This window comes from Moschus berezovskii, chromosome 9 (genome assembly GCF_049115385.1).
Source record: "Moschus berezovskii isolate FMDL1 chromosome 9, NW_MosBer_1.0, whole genome shotgun sequence".
Classification (NCBI taxonomy): domain Eukaryota; kingdom Metazoa; phylum Chordata; class Mammalia; order Artiodactyla; family Moschidae; genus Moschus; species Moschus berezovskii.
Window position 1 is genome coordinate 67,015,582 of NC_142468.1, and position 17,318 is coordinate 67,032,899.

At 40.6% G+C, this 17,318-nt stretch overlaps 1 protein-coding gene across 9 annotated transcripts in view; it reads right to left on the bottom strand.

The window, feature by feature from the left end:
- GANC (glucosidase alpha, neutral C) overlaps positions 1-17,318 on the bottom strand; it is a 78,171-nt gene that overhangs the window by 27,857 nt on the left and 32,996 nt on the right. For 7 of the 9 annotated variants that reach the window (XM_055435867.2, XM_055435864.2, XM_055435865.2 and 4 more), the window contains 8 exons: positions 15,597-15,812; positions 13,742-13,977; positions 10,543-10,669; positions 9,589-9,668; positions 7,425-7,568; positions 5,732-5,828; positions 1,839-1,940; positions 501-744 (listed from right to left, as the gene is read on the bottom strand). In XM_055435867.2, the coding sequence (XP_055291842.2) occupies positions 501-744; positions 1,839-1,940; positions 5,732-5,828; positions 7,425-7,568; positions 9,589-9,668; positions 10,543-10,669; positions 13,742-13,977; positions 15,597-15,812 (1,246 nt within the window). The remainder of the gene's footprint in view (positions 1-500; positions 745-1,838; positions 1,941-5,731; positions 5,829-7,424; positions 7,569-9,588; positions 9,669-10,542; positions 10,670-13,741; positions 13,978-15,596; positions 15,813-17,318) is intronic. The other 2 variants (XM_055435872.2, XM_055435871.2) reach the window with 1 other exon arrangement.

A 17,318-nucleotide genomic window follows, 5' to 3' on the forward strand; every position in this document is an offset into this window, starting at 1 on the left:
TTCTCTTCTTTCCTCTCTCTTCCTTCTTTCCTTCCTTCTTTCTTTATTCCTTCCTTCTATTTCTATCCCCTACTAAATATTATGGGTTTCCCTGGTGGCTTGGAAGGTAAAGAATCTGCCTGCAGTGCAGGAGACCCAGGTTTAATCCCTGGGTTGGGAAGATCCCCTAGCAAAGGGAATGGCTACCCAACTCCAGTATTCTTGCCTCGAGAATTCCACGGACAGAGGGTACTATTCTAAGGTTACAAAGAGTCGGAGACGACTGAGTGACTAACACTAACCAAATATTAATGCTTGAATCACCAAATAGCAGATCTAGTTTTTATCTTCTGTGACTTCTACTGCCTGACCCTGCTCACAGGTGGTACTCAATAACCTGACTGACACTTGGTTAAACACTTGGCTTTTCTTTTGAAATCACTGTAATTACTCCATTGCCAGTGGCTGAGAGGATCTTCTGGTAGAGACTGGTTACTGGGGTGGTGGTGAAGCCTGTTTACCTCATGACAGGTTGAGAAGCCACATGTGCAGAGTAGAACAGAGAATACCAGTAGGGCAGGAGGGTGTAGCGCTCTCTGATGGCTTCTCGGATGAGTCGGGTGTGCTCCTCCCCAAAGAGCCAGGGTTCCCGTCGCTTGGTGTTCATGGTGGCATGGCCACGGAAGAAGGGCTGGTAGGCTCCCGCCTGGTACCACCGCACTAGCAGCTCTGCCTCTGGATCCCCGATGAAGCCACCTACATCCGCTGATTAGTCAGTAAAGAAAGGCTTTACTGACTGAGTGAGATACCTGGGCGTCTAACAGATGATGCCCACAGGTAAGATAAGGCCTTGCAGACCAATAGGGCAAAGGTATGTATGTACACTCAAAATGACACCATCAAACTGTGGCCTCAAATTAGGAAGCACATACTAAAAAGCTCAGGCTGTTTAGGGATCTGACAATAAGCTCTTTGAATATGTCCTTTTTCTGTCAAAAGGCTTTATTGCAAGATCAACATTTCTGTTTGTCCAGAACCCTGGTAACTCAGAAACTACAAAACATCTGCCTGATTCAATAAGCCTGTATTTAGTGATGGGGGCAGGGGTGGGTAGTGGTGGTGGTTGGTACTATAGAAAGAACTAAAGAGAGAGACATATCAGAATTAGAGGTTTAGGGAGAAAATTTCAGGCTTAGCCCTTAAGCAGATACAAATTCTTGGTGTCTAATGTGAACTAGCGCCATTAAAAACACATCTATTTAAATGTGATATTAAGTGCTTCCAGTCCCACAGAAAACAAGTAGCAGCTGGACCTGTAGCCAGGTTGAACATCTCTATACTGAGATCTCTCATCTGCAGGGAATTACTAGGATTAGGGGAAAGCAACCCATCAGAGAATCTTATTTTAACTAAATTTTATCTTTTCCAAGTGTGTGTGTATATATACAAAATGCCACAGGATTTCTGTATAGCTGATTTCTGATTTGCTAAGTTCTTTGTAGTTCTCTCCATTTTTATCACTTTCAGATAGAAAAGGAGTATTTCAAGAAGAGAAACTCAGTTATCAAGAGTGTCTGAGGAGGGAACAGAGCAGTAAGAGAACGAGGAAAAGAACACTGTGGCTCGCTTTCTGATGACTCTACTTCATGTCCTCAGTTCTCACAGTGCTGAAGTGTCCCTTTCATTCTCCTCTCTAGCCTGTTCTCCATTCTCCTCATTTTCTCTTTCCCACGTTTATTCTGTTGAAAACAACTCACAAGAAGGGATTTCTGACCAGCTTTAATGAAAACACCACCCCCGCCCCGCCCCGCCCCAGCTTTGATTTTTCTCTCACTTCAGGCTTGAGGCTATCATCTTACCTCCACAAAAAGAGATCCCAGTCACACTGAGGGTAAGTAACATAGGGATAGAAATTTTCAGGTAACTCCACTCTGCTGTGTTATCACCTGTCCACACAGCACCTTTGGTCATCAGTAAGAAGGTATTAAAAGAAAGAAAAAAAAAATCAGCCCATGTGTACTCAATTTCATATTTAGATTCCATATTTGTAATAGACAAACTAACATAAAGGAAAACATTTCTTTCTTTTAATTAATTGTGAAAGTTCTTTATATATTCTGGATACAAGTTCTTTGATAAATACATACGTATATTGCAAATGTCTTCTCTCAGTCTGTGACTTGACTTTTATTTTCTTAACAATGGGCTTCCCTGGTGGCTCAGCTGGTAAAAGAATCTGACTGCAATGCAGGAGACCTGGATTCGATTCCTGGGTTGGGAAGTTCCCCTGGAGAAGGGAAAGGCTACCCACTCCAGTATTCTGGCCTGGAGAATTCCATGGAGTGTATAGTCCATGGGGGTCACAAAGAATGAGTGACTTTCACTTTCATTTTCTTAACAATATCTTTTTAAAATTTTGATGAAGTCCAATTTATCATTTTTTAATTTTATGTTTTGTGCTTTTTGTGTTCTAAGAAATTTGCCATCTCAAAGTCATGACGGTTTTCTACATTTTTTGTCTAGAAGCCTTTTGTTTGTTTTAACTTTTATAATATAAGTCTATATTTCATTTTGAGTTATTTTGTGTGTATGGTATGAGGTAAGGGTTAAGGTTCTTCCCCCAAATGTATACCCCATGTTTCAATACTATTTCTTGAAAAAACTCCTTTCTCCATTGAATTGCCTTGGCAAATTTGCTGCTAAATATTTGATCATATATGTGTTGGACTCTTTTTGGATTCTCTGTTCTGTTTCATTGATCTATATGCCTATGTGCCACTCTGCTTTCTGCAAAATCCTCTGTAAGAGGTTTTAAGACCACATGAGGGAGACAAAATACAGTAGCAATAACAATAGTTAACATTTATAGAGCCCTCACTGAGCCAGGAGGTATGCTACTTTGCTTGAATCATTCCATTTAATCATCACAACAACTCTATCAGGTAAACACTAACGTTATTTTACAGTAGACAGAAATATGGCAAAAGTGGATAATGTAGGATTTGCGCTCAGGCAGTCTGACTCTAAAGCCAGTGCTCCTGAGCACTGAATAGTTGATAAGAACTTGTAAAGATATATAACACTAAAAAGATTCATAAAAGAAAACAACCTTATTTTATTAAGTCTATATTACTCCTGAAACATTTTGTCTCTCTTTTACTAAAATACTTTTGGTGGCTATTTTTGTTTTAATATTTTGTAGAAATTTTAGGCTGTCCTATGGCCAGCAAAGGAAAATATTTTCAAGGGGTTTTTCTTTTAAAACAGTACCTTCATAATTCCTCCTGGACTTCAAATGAGGTATGTATACATCTACATAATGACTTTGAAACCCACAACATTATAAAGTAACAAAATTCATGTAAATATGCAGGTGTTTTCAGGTCTCAAATGGCTGTTTAGGTGGAAGTTCTTTCTGGCTGTTGATCTCAGCATCGGACTTGATACAACAGTGTTCTTTGTAATGCCTCACTTGGTTCATTTTGAGGGTAAGTCAGTAGCTTCACAGGGAGTATTGAAGACTAGGCAATGGGCCAACATATTTAAGAGATAAAAGATTACTTATATGCATATCTTCTGTTATTTTCTTAAGTATAGCTGATTTACAATTTTGTGCTAATTTCTGCTGCACAGCAGTGATCCAGTTATACATACATATATTTTTCATATTCTTTTCCATTATGGTTTATCTCAGGATATTGAATATAGATCCCTGTGCTACACAGCAGGATCATGTTGTTTATCCATTCTATATGTAATAGTTTGCATCTGCTAACCCCAAACCCCCAGCCCACCCCTCCACTGCTGCTGTTGCTACTGCTGCTAAGTCACTTCAGTCGTGTCCGACTCTGTGTGACCCCATAGACGGAAGCCCACCAGGCTCCCCCGTCCCTGGGATTCTCCAGGCAAGAACACTGGAGTGGGTTGCCATTTCCTTCTCCAACGTGTGAAAGTGAAAGTGAAGTCGACCAGTCGTGTCCGACCCTTAGCGACCCCACGGACTGCAGCCTACCAGGCTCCTCCATCCATGGGATTTTCCAGGCAAGAGTACTGGAGTGGCTTGCCATTGCCTTCTCCACCCCTCCACTATCTCCAGTTATATCTTTTTAAACTTCTTATAAATGTTTTCATTCAAAGACCTTACTTGTTTTAGTGATTAAAAAGGATATTTATAGAGAATTTGGAAAATAGAGATAAAAAAGAAAATTAAAATAACTCATAATCAACATGGTACTATATTCATTTAGATTACTGTGTATGTGCCTACTAAGTCGCCTCTTTTGTGTCCAACTCTTTGCGACCCCGTGGATTTGAGCTGGCCAGGCTTTTCTGTCCATGGGATTCTCCAGGCAAGTGGGCTGCCATGCCCTTCTCCAGGCAATCTTCCCAACTCAGGGATTGAACCCAAGTCTCTTATGTCTCCTGAACTGAGAGGTGGGTTCTTTACCACTAGCGCCATCTGGGAAGCCCCATTTAGATTCAGTTCAGTTCTGTCACTTAATCGTGTCCGACTCTCTGCGACCCCATGAATCACAGCACACCAGGCCTCCCTGTCCACCACCAACTCCCGGAGTTCACTCAAACTCATGTCCATAGAGTTGGTGATGCCATCCAGCCATCTCATTCTCTGTCGTCCCCTTCTCCTCCCGCACCCAACCTTTCCCAGCATCAGTCTTTTCCAGTGAGTCAACTCGTCACATGATATACCTATATATATATATATTTTTTTTTTAAACAAAATCAGGATAATATATAAACATTTAGGTATCCTGCATTTTCCCCCTCATCTACCATGCAATTAAGGCATACATTAAATATCCTTATGATAGTCTATCATATGAATACACCATAACTTAATAACTATTCCCTTATTGTTAGATATCTGGATTTTCTTTATTTCTTTTTATTTTAGGGACTAGTGCTGTGTTGAGCATCTCTGTACATCTTTGCCTGCTGATAATATTTTTGCCTTTTCCAGAGTACCACTGGAGCTGGTTTTCAGGGTTGGAGAAGGAGGCCTAATAATATCCTATTAAAATAAAGACTGGATTCCTCAAACTGGGACCTAAGCTTCAGGTTATTTATGCAAGGCCAGGGGACTTAAAATAGCCTTCCTGCCATGGGGTGCTTAGGTTGAACTAGATCTGCATTAGCTAGTAAACTGGATCCAGCTATAAATGACCCTGACCACAAGCAAAACAGCTAGGTCTACTTTAAACCACATTGCTTAGTGGAACAGGTGGATGAAGGAATGTTAGAAGTATATTTTCTCTGGTTTTGATAAATCAAATAGACAGGGTCAGAAGTGGCCATCCCAGAAAATAGATTCTCTAAAGACATTCTCCCAACTAAGTGGCCAGTTCTTCCATGAAAAGTGAAAGTTGCTCAGTCATGTCTAACTCTTTGTGACCCCATGGACTCTACAGTCCATGGAATTCTCCAGGCCAGAATACTGGAGTGGGTAATCTTTCCCTTCTCCAGAGGATCTTCCCAACCCAGGGATCGAACCCAGGTCTCCCTGATTGCAGACGGATTCTTTACCAGCTGAGCCATAAGTGAAGTTCTTCCATGGGAAACAAGTAACTAAACTTTATTAAAATTGGTTTACTCTGTCTCAGGACAAAATAAATATTTCAGGGTGCATCACTCTCTACAGAAAAGGAAAGTATCAACAGAGTTGCACCATATATAGTCAAAAGAGACAGGCTGCTAGCTTGTGTTTTTAAGTATGATCATATGCGCCAGTCCTTACCATATTTTTGTGATCCAGCAAAGAATGAACGTGTAAGAACAAAGGGTCTCTCCTTTCCTTTAGATCGCTGGATCAGTCCTTCTGTAGTGGCCATTTGCTATAATGGCAAAGAAGAAAAATTTCAAATAGACGACTGAATTATGGCATTGTGCAGACATCCCCAACAGGCTATTTCATGTGCAAAAAGTACATAAAAGGTCATGTCCGACCTATTATTATATGCACGCTCAGTCGTGTCCAACTCTTTGCGACCCCATGGACTACACAGTTCATGGAATTCTCCAGGCCAGAATACTGGAGTAGCCTTTCCCTTCTCCAGGGGATCTTCCCAACCCAGGGATCGAACCCAGGTCTCCCGCATTGCAGGCCGATTCTTTACCTGCTGAGCCACAAGGGAAGCCCTAAATAACAGGTGGGAACATGAAATAGAAAATATTAAAAAAATCTTCCAAATAATTTTCATGATGTAATGAAACTGCTTCAAATTTCCCTATTAAAAGAGTGAAAGAATTTCTTTGATTAAAATAGCAATGAAACAAGGGCTTCCCTGGTGGCTCAGAGGTAAAGACTCTGCCTGCCAATGCAGGAGACACAGGTTCAATCTCTGGTCTGGGAAGAGATTGTGGCCTGTGCACCACAGCTACTGAGCTCACATGCCCTAGAGCCCATGTTCCACAACAAGAGAAGCAACTTCAACAAGAAGCCTGAACACTGCAACTAGAGAGTAGTTCCTGCTTGCTGCAACCAGAGAAAAGCCTGAGCAGCAAATAAGACTCAGTACAGTCAAAAAAATAAATAAAAATGTAAAAATAGCAATGAAATAATTGTAAATAATAAAAGAGAAATTTTTTGGTGCTTATTATTGTAGGCATTTTTATAAGATATTTCTCTTATAACTTACACAAAAAAAACTGACCTTCAGAGAGGTTAAGTGACTGGCTCTGGCCTACATAAGAAAATTCTCCAACTATAAAGTAGTTTACAGTTATAGCAAGAGGCTGCGTAGAGAAGTAAACCGATACTATCTGGAAACCATGCCACATGTAGCCAGCAGCTCCCACTGGAAAACAGCAATTGGTGGCAGGGTCACAGGAACCGCACTGTTACATTCTGAAGATACCAAAGAGCCACAGATATAAATTAGGGCAAGTGACTGCAAAGATTTTTGAATGTGACTGGCAAATGGAAGACAATTCGACCACCTTCCATTGAGAAGGCTAAGTACTTAAGGAAGGCCTTCTACATTTAGCAAGTATACATACTGAAATTGTGCCTCTGTGGTCTAAATCTTACTTCCCTGGTATGAACATAAGGCTTGCTGTATTTAGACATTTGTGAAATTTTTAAAAATTTGTTTTGTCTTTGATGTATTTATGCACAGCCTACTTCAGTAAAAGGTTTGAGGGATTATTTAATGCTCCTTACTAATGGCTCCTGTCAAGGAAGATGTTTCTATGTTATCATTCATCTCACAATATCTGTAAGTTAATCGATCAGGTTCATTATAGAAGGAAAAGATGCAAAGGGAAAAATAATGTTTTATATTGGCTACAACCTGATAAGACCTATTACAGTTGATAGAAAAGACACACAAAGAGAAATGAACAGTATAGTATGGTTGTTACAAAGCAAATGACTTTCAGTCTAAAGGTAGGGCCTGTGGATCCAGGCAGCTGCTTTTTAGATGTCTTACCTGATAAAAGCCATAGATGTTGTGAAGTTCCCGGTGCTCCCAGTTGCCGTGATGAATGGCATTCTTCTGCATGGTTTGCTCCGGGCCTTTAAAGACAGAGGGCTCATTCATGTCATTCCATATGTAGAGGATGTCAGTAGATCCCTAGGAAGTCAATCTTGATTATGATAAAGCTCCTACATGACAAGGTTAATATGACAGCCAGCCCTATTCCTCTTTCCTACTCCATTCACCTTATTACTTATTATGTTTATTATCTATGCTCTGTCATCTGCTAGAATAAAAGTTCCACAGGGCAAGGAATTTTGTCTGTTTTGTTCACTGATAAATCCCAAATACCTAGAACAAACTGAATGGCAGAGGGTTCTCAATAAGTACTTGCTGATGACTGAAAGAGCGCTGTGCTGTAGTCCTACGTCAACCACAAGTTCATTCTGAGACCTCCTGGAGAACCCCTACAGGACAGGTGTGAACAATTAGGTTCTCCTCATCTGCTCCAACTCTTACTAGGGGCAGTTAGAGCTGTCTGTGAAGAGATTCTGCCTTCCCTCTAGTACTATGAAGGGTTTGACAGCTAAGATACCAGTTGTCAGCAGGATCTAGAGTTTGTATCCTACAGAGAACTGTTTGATTTAGAGTGGGATGGGGCTGTTGAGTCATCCAGTTAACATGGTGCTGGAGTCCCTTTATAAAAATCCCTGGTTTCTCAGCATTTGATTCAATAGTTACAATGACCAGGAGTCTCTCAGGCAGCTCATTTCAAGTTTTCTGAAAGTCTTGCTCCTTGTAACACTCTCTCACAGGAACCAGGCTGTCTTCTGGGATACCAGAAAATACATCTGCTGCCTTCCCCACACGGTAGTCTTTCAAATGCCTGGAGGAGGCTTACATGTTTTTTCCTGACTCTTTACTTCAAATTCTTTCTAATCATGTATACTTCAATGAACAAGGCTGTATAGGTTCCAAGTATTTACTTACTTTGACAGTTCTTTAACACCCTCTAAGGCAGCAGCTGGCAAACTTTTTCTGGAAGGGCCAGATAGTAAATATTTTCAACTTTGCAGGCCATAAGGCCTCTTTTTCAATAACCCAATCCAGGTACAGTTATGTGCCAGCAGCCACAGACAATAGGGGAACAAATGTGTATGACTGGATTGGCCCAATTATTATTTATCCCTGCTCTAAGTTCTCTTCTTTTTAAAAAAAACAAACATTTATTTATTTAGTTGGCTGCATCAGGTTGGTTGCAGCACGCGGGATCTGCACTGCCTCATGTGAGATCTTTTGCTGTGGCGTGATGGTTTACAACATGTGGGTCTTAGTTTCCCAACCAGGGATGGAACCCCCACATCTGCATTGCAAGGCAGATTCTTAACCTCAGGGAAGCTCCTATTTCTATATCCTAATACAGGATGCTCAGAAACTAGAGTTTAGTGGTTAAGAGCCAGGCTTGGAAGACAGTCGACCTGAGTTAAAATCTTGGATTTACCACTTATTAGATGCGTGAATTTAGCAGATTTTTATATTTGTCCATGCCTTGATTTTCTCCTTTGTGGAATTAGAGTTAATTACAATTCTAACTTTAAAGAGTTATTATGAAGATGAAATGGTATAATGCACACAAAGTAATTAGCACAGTGCTTGGCACATAGCATGTACTCAATTTATATTAGTCATCATTCTTATCACTATCACCATTGGTTGAAAACAGTTGTCTAGATGTGGCCTCTCCAGTTTTCTCTGTGATTTTTATAAGATTTTAAGAATTATTATTATACCTTACTTTTAATGTCATGTTATACTCTGCAAGATACTTTCACATATATCATTATCATTTTTAATACTACCATATGAAGTAAAAATTTCTACAATTTGAAAATATAATAAATCTCTATTATGAAGTAATCTGATATATCATACAGTCTATTATAATGAAAGTCAAAATCACAGCTTTTGTGCATTTGGTAATTCATATGGTGCCTCTCCTCATATGCCATTCATATGGCACCACCGAATTCTGCAGTGTGGTTGGCATCCCTGCCTCTTCATATAAGCATTATTTATCAAGAGCTACTCAGTGAAGCAGAGTACTTCTATTTAATCACTTCTTTCCTTACTTCATCCTTCCAGGTAACTAGGAAAGGGCAAAGGAATAAAAACAAACCTGATAAACAGAGAAAGCGAAAAGACTAGAATACCACTCTCTGACTTTGGGGTTGGTGAAATCCAGGTAAGAGGAGAGACCTGCAGAGGCAGAAGAGTAGACAGCCTGTTAGGAATAGTGGTCCTCATGGTAAGATGTAAGATGTGAAAGCTGGATAATGAATGAGTGCCTTACATCAAACGTAAAAGACAGCCAACACAGAGGCATAGGCTGGTGAGACACTAATGAAGAAGACAATGCTGAGCTCCAGTGACAATCACTAGTCCTCTCAGACCCAGAGGGTAGGGGAATGCCAACGAACAAGCATCAGGATGGAGCCTATCGTTCACTGATGGCCTCAGACAGCCCCAGTAAGGATTATGGCAGATATCCTGGAGTGAACCCTTTGTTCTGAAGGAGGGCAGAGACGAGCTAATAAGTGGTACAGGGAGAAGAGGAATGCATGGGCTTTCTCCATTGTGTGTGAATTTGTGATAGAGAGCTATCAGATGATAGACTGGTAATTCCCTTTTGTCTGTGAGGAGTTTCTACCAAGGCTTTAACGTAATGATTTCAGAAATGAAGGCTTCAGAGTTGTCAGGGGCAGCTGAGATCACTCATGAAAGGCTGGAAAGTCAAACCTATGGGCTGTCGAGGCAAAAAAGCACCACAGGGAGAGACATGCAGGACTTTTCTTTCTTCATCTTCTTCTCCTGTTTCAATTCTTTGGCTTTTTTATTTGCTAAGGGAAACAGCATGTCACTGAGGTTTGCTTATTTATTTTTCAATCGTTCACTGACTTATAAATGTAAACAAAGAATATCATACCCGGTGTTAGATGAAAGATATAAAAGATGATAACACCTTTAAGGAAAGGCACCTAAAATACAGCATGTGACATCTATAAGAAATTAATGCAGCCTTCACTAATTTGGGCTAAACAGTGGATATTAGGTGAAAAAAATGACATCTTACCAGGCCAGCATACACCTTCAAAGTCTCCTCCTTCATGATTCCTCACAAAGAAGCCCTGTTCTTTGGCCTTAGCATACACTGAGTAGTTGGGATCAACCTTGATGTGGGGGTCGCTAATGACCACAAGCTGTCAGGACATAAAAGTTTAAAGATCTCTCATCAGTTTCACATAAGTCATATGTTCATTTATATGTTTTCATCATAGTTCTGGAGTTCACATTTTACTCAAAACAATTGTGCTGTGCTTAGTCACTCAGTCATGTCTGACTCTTTGCAACCCATTAGACTGTAGCCCACCATGGGATTTTTCAGGCAAGAACACTGGAGTGGTTGTTATTCCCTTCTCCAGAGGATCTTCACGACCCAAGGACTGAACCTGTGTTTCCTGTGTCTTCTGCATTCAGGTGGATTCTTTATCTGCTGAGCCATCGGGGAAGCCCATAACAACTACTATTACTGAGATATTTCAGATACCAGTAAAATCCTATCACCTTTCATGTACTCATGGAATATAAATTGATATCAAAACCAGGTCTATTCTTTTTCACAGTGATTGCTGTCCTTCCAATACTTGTTCTAAAGATTACATTTATTAAGATTCTTTCTCTCTGTGGCGCTGAGTACTTTACATAAGGATTAAGTAGGCAAGGTCTCTGCTCTCTGGATACTTAAGAGGCTAAGGTAACACAAAAGGAAACATTAAAGAAAAGAGAAGTATTAAAAACAAATAAAAAAAAACCCAAATCCAATGGTACAGCCATATTTAGGAAGGAGTAGAGTGTTAATTGCTCAGTCATGTTCAACTCTTTGCAACCCCATGGACTGTAGCCCACCAGGCTCCTCTGTCCATGGGATTTTCCAGGCAAGAGTACCAGAATGGTTGTCATTCCCTTCTCTAGGGCATCTTCCTGACCCAGGGATCAAACCCAGGTTTCCTGCATTGCAGGCAGATTCTTTACCATCTGAGCCACCAGGGAAGCATTTAGGAAGGAGGTTTGAAAAGAGCTATGATCAGAGCCCCATGTCTTTAGCATCTTTAGCATCTCTCCTTGCCCTTCTAATACCAACACTTTCACCTACTTGAAGGCATCAAAACCATCTATTTGGCTAGAATAATCTTCTAATAATCATCCTTCATGTCTGTTAAAATCTACTCTACAAACTGACGTTTAATTCTCCATTGCTAAAAAAACTTTAAAAATATTAAATGTGGTAAGATATACATATCATAAAATTCACTATCTTAACCAGTTTTAAGCGTGCAGATAAAGAATCTGCCTGCAAAGCAGGAGACATAGGAGACCTTGCAGTTCAACAGTGCATTCACAATGTTGTATAGTCAATGTCTACAACTCTTTTCATCCTGTAAAACTGACACTCTATACCCATTAAAAACAACTTCCCATTGCCGGCTCCTCTCGAGCCCTTGGCAACCACCCTTCTTTCTGTCTCTATGATTTTGACTGCTTTAGATGTCACAGATCAGTGAAATCATATAGTATTTGTCTTTTTGTAATGGGCTGATTTCACTCAGCATAATGTCCTCAAGGTTCATTCATGTTGTAGTAGCATGTATCCAAATGGCCTCCCATTTAAAGACTGAGTAATTTTGTATCATATGTATATACCACATTTCCTTTATCCATTCATCTGTCAGTTTGCTTTTGGGCTGTTGCTGCTGCTGCTAAGTCACTTCAGTCGTGTCCGACTCTATGCGACCCCATAGACGCAGCCCACCAGGCTCCCCCAACCCTGGGATTCTCCAAGTAAGAACACTGGAGTGGGTTTCCATTTCCTTCTCCAATGCATGAAAGTGAAAAGTGAAAGTGAAGTCGCTCAGTCGTGTCCAACTCTTAGCGACCCCATGGACCGCAGCCCACCAGGCTCCTCTGTCCATGGGATTTTCCAGGCAAGAGTACTGGCATGGGGTGCCATTGCCTTCTCTGAGCTTTTGGGATGCTTCAATAATAAACACCAATAAATGTTTATTAATTGGAAGATTAAGAATTAACAGCATTGGCTTTGAAAATTTGTAAAAGGCCTGGGGATCAACAGAATGGGTTGAAAAGGCAACTTGAATCTCACAGAGAGGGACTGAGAGATCCGTTCATGAGATACATATGGGATTCTTCCCTTTTTCCTCTGTTTTTTTCTCCTTCACTCTTTTCATTATTGTCATGACCAACACCACCACCACACCTGCATTACATACTTTCCAGTGCCATCTCCCTGTCCTCATTTTCTATTTTACTTCTTTCCTTGGCCACATGGACAGGTAGAGTCCATCAGGGAAGCATGCAGGAAAAATAGTGTACTAAAGAATCTGACTCCATTTCTGACCAACTGTTAAGAGCTTCAAGCCCCACCACATCTTCAGGCCCTTTACCCTTCTGCCCACATCTGTGCATGCTGACAAAGCCCTGATGCTTCCTTCTTTGGGGCCAACAAGAAGTTCAAACCACACAAGCCCTAGTGCACGCACAGGAACCCTCACCCCAGTTCAACACTGTAACCACCTTAAAACCTGAGCCTGTCTCCTTTCCCAGCTCTCTTAGGCCATTTTCAGAGGAGCTTGGGAGCAGCTCTGTACCCCTAAAATGCCTCACTATGGGACTAATTAACCTTTTCATACCCTTTTGGTGCCAGAGTGATATCATCAATCTCGACATCAAATTTTATCTGAGGTGCACCCATCACATTAGTACACGCTGGTCACAATGAATGGAACTGAATGGCAGGCCCCTTCATCCTTATGGGGACCTAGACCCACTAAGGTAGGGGTGGATAGCATTATCACCTTTTCACCAAAGCTTTTCTATGATCACAATTACAGTTACACTTGAAAATACTATTTTCCGGCCAATTTTTTACAAGATGGTTCTTGTTCACTAACGTGCCAAAGCAACTTAAACATTTTTAAATGCTCTGCAATGAAAAGGTTCAGAATGTTGTCTTGTGTGTACGTGCATGCTAAGTCACATCAGTTGTGTGCAGCTTTTTGCGACCCCATGGACTGTAGCCTGCTAGGCTCCTCTGTCCATGGGATTCTCCAGGCAAGAATACTGGAGTGGATTGCCATGCCTTCCTCCAGGGGATCTTCCTAACCCACGGGTCAAACCTGCATCTCTTACATCTCCTACATTGGCAGGCGGGTTCTTTACCACTTATGCCACCTGGGGAGCCCACTGGCTTATTTTACCTTGCGTTTTTTGTTCCTGAGCAGATCTTGCATCCTTTTGGGGTTTGGGAATCTTTTCTTGTCCCAGGTGAAGTACCTCTTGCCCTCTGTGTGCTCTATGTCCAGCCACATGACATCATAAGGAATGTTATGTTCATCAAATCCTGCATCCACTGCCTTTACATCCTGCTCATCTTCGTAGTTCCAGCGGCATTGATGGTATCCCAGAGAAAAGAGAGGGGGCATGGCTTGTGTGCCTAAAAGGGGGAGATGACAACTGAGCCAGGTACCACCACAATTTTAACTATACATTTGATAAGTGTTTCCTGAATATCTACAAGGTCTAAGCACTGAGTCACACACTTAGGGCATCAAGAAGAAAGCATTTTGTTTGTCCATTCATCTTTAAAAAAAAATTAATTAGGTTATTTTTGGTTGTGCTGGGTCTTCATTGCTGCACAAGGGCTTTCTCTAGTTATGGTGAGTGGAGGCTACTCGTCGTTGCAGTGCACCGGCTTCTCATTGCAGTGGCTTCTCTTGTTGCAGAGCACAGACTCTAGAGGCACAGGTTTCAGTAGTTGTGACATGCAGGCTTTAGTGCTCTGCAGCATGTGGAGTCTTCCTGGACCAGAGATTGAATCCATGTCTGTTGCATTGGGAGGTGAATTCTTATCCACTGTACTACCAGGGAAGACCATGTTTATCCATTCAGTTTTCATGAGCACTTAGCATGTTTCCACTTTTGGGTTCTGGTAAATAATGCTGTAGTGATCTTTGGCATACAAGTATCTGTTCAGTTTCCGTTCAGTTCAAGTATATATCTAGGAGGGGAACTGCTGGACGAATTAGTTAGGGTTCTGTAGAGAAACAGAATCAAAAGGATATGTATATATGTATTTATACATACACAGAGAAAGAAAATGACTGATTGATCTTAAGGAACTGGTTCATGTGATTGTAGGGGCTGGTAGCTTTAGATCCTGCAGGTAGGACAGCCTGGAGACCCAGGGAAAGGTTGAAGTTGCAGCCTGACAGTCTGCAAGACAGTCTCACGATAGATTCCTTTTACTTTAGGGGATGTGTGTGCTCAGTTGCTTGGTTGTGTCCACATCTTTGTGACCCTATGGACTGTAGCCTGCAAGGCTCCTCTGTCTATGGGATTCTCCAGGCAAGAATATTGGATGGTGTTGCTATTTTCTCCTACAGGGTATCTTCCCAACCCAGGGATCGAACCTATGTCTCCTGTGTTTCTTGCATTGCAGACAAATTCTTTTACTGCTGAGTCACCGAAGAAGCCCCTCTTTAGGGGGACACCTCAGTCCTTTTTTCTCAAGGTTTTCAACTGATTGGATGAAACCCACTCACATTACAGAGTATGAGTCCGCTTTATTCTAGTCTACTGATTATTAATCTCATCTAAAAAATAACTTCATAGTGACATCTACACTAGTGTTTAACCAAATATCTGGGCACCATGACTTGACACACAAGATTAATCATCGTGCTGGGTCATATGGTAATTCTATGTTTAGCTTTTTGAGGAACTGCCAAACTGTTTCCACAGCAGCTGAACCATATTATGTTCCAACCAGTAATGTACAGTTTCTAATTTCTCCACATCCTCACTAACACTTACTATTTTCTCTCTCTCTTTTCTTTCTGATTGAGCCATCCCAGTGGGTTTGAAGCAGTATCTCATTATGATTTTAATTTACCTAATGCTGTTGAGCTTCTTTTCAGATGCTCATTAATCCATTTGTACATCTTCTTTTGAGAAATGTCTATTTAAGCCCTTGGTTCATCTTAGAATTAGACTGTTCCTTTTTGCTGTTGAGTTACAAGAGTTCTTTATATACTCAGGACACTGGACCCTTACCATATATATGATTTGCAAATATTTTCTCCCATTCTATAGGTTGGCTTTTCACTTTCTTGATAATGTTCTTTGATTCACAAAAGTTTTTAGTTTTAAAGAAGTCCAACTTGCAACTTCCCTGGTGGTCTGGTAGTTGAGACTCCCTACTTTCACTGCAGAGGGTGTGCGTTAGATCCCCGGTTGAGGAACAAAGACCCCACATGTCAAGTGGCACAGCTGAAAGAAAAAAAAAAGGTCCAACTTACCTGTTTTTTTTTTTCTTCTGTTGCTCATGATTTTGGTGTCATCGTTAGAATCTGTTGCCAAATCCAAGGTCATGATTTACCTGTTTTCTTATAAGAGTTCTATGACTTTAGTTCTTATATTTATTCCATCGATCGATTTTGAGTTAATTTTTTGTATATGGTGTGAGATAAGAGTCCACCTTCATTATTTTGCATTTGGATATCCAGTTGTCCCCGTACCATGTGGTTAAGACATAATTATTTCTCCATTGAAAGGTCTTGAACATTTATTGAAAATCAACAGGCCATAGATCTATGAGTTTATTTTTAGACTCTCAATTTTATTCCATTGGCTTATACGTCTGTCCTTATGCCAGTACTGCACTGTTTGGATTACTTTAACATTGTAATAAGTTTTGGAATTAGAAAGTGTGAGTCCTTCAACATTTAATTTCAGGACTTTTTGGCTAATCAGGCTCTTTGAAATTCCATATGAATTTGAAGATCATTTTTTCTATTACTTAAAAATGACATTGGATTTTGGCAGGGATTGTAGTAAACCAATCGATAGCTTTTAGTAGGATTGCCATCTTAATCATATTAAATCTTCCAATCCATGAACATGGGATTTCTTCTTATGCATCTTGGCCTTCTTTAGTTCAGGTTTTTGTTTTTTTTTTAGTTTGTGGCATACAAGTCTTTTACCTCCTTGGTTAAGTTTATTCCTGGGTATTTTATTTTTCTGAATGTTACTGTAAATGGAATTGTCTTGTCAATTTCATTTTTAGATTGTTCATTTCTGGTATACAGAAACACAACCAATTTTGTATGTTGATAATGTACCGTACAACTTAGGTTAATTGTGTGTATGTGTATGTGTATTCTTTGGGATTTTCTATCATACAGTATCACATTGTCTGTGAACAGAGAAAATCTTACATTTTCCTTTCAAAGTTGGATGGTTTTTCTTTTTCTTGCCTAATTTCTCTGGCTGGAACTTTAACTACAATGTTCAGTAGCAGCTCATCTTGTTTCTGATCTTAGGGGAAACCTTGCAATCTTTCAGAATTGAGTATGAAGATAGCTGTGAATTTTTCATAAATGCCTTTTATCATGTGGAGGAAGCTTCCTGTTATTCCTAGTCTTCTGAATGTTTTTATCATGAAATAGTGTTGCTGCTGCTGCTGCTAAGTCACTTCAGTCGTGTCCGACTCTGTGTGACCCCATAGACAGAAGCCCACCAGGCTCCCCCGTCCCTAGGATTCTCCAGGCAAGAACACTGGAGTGGGTTGCCATTTCCTTCTCCAATATGTGAAAGTGAAAAGTGAAAATGAAGTCGCTCAGTCGTGTCCGACCCTTAGCGACCCCACGGACTGCAGCCTACCAGGCTCCTCCATCCATGGGATCCTCCAGGCAAGAGTACTGGAGTGGCTTGCCATTGCCTTCTCCGTGAAATAGTGTTAGATTTTGTCAAATGCTTTTTCTGCATTAATCAAAA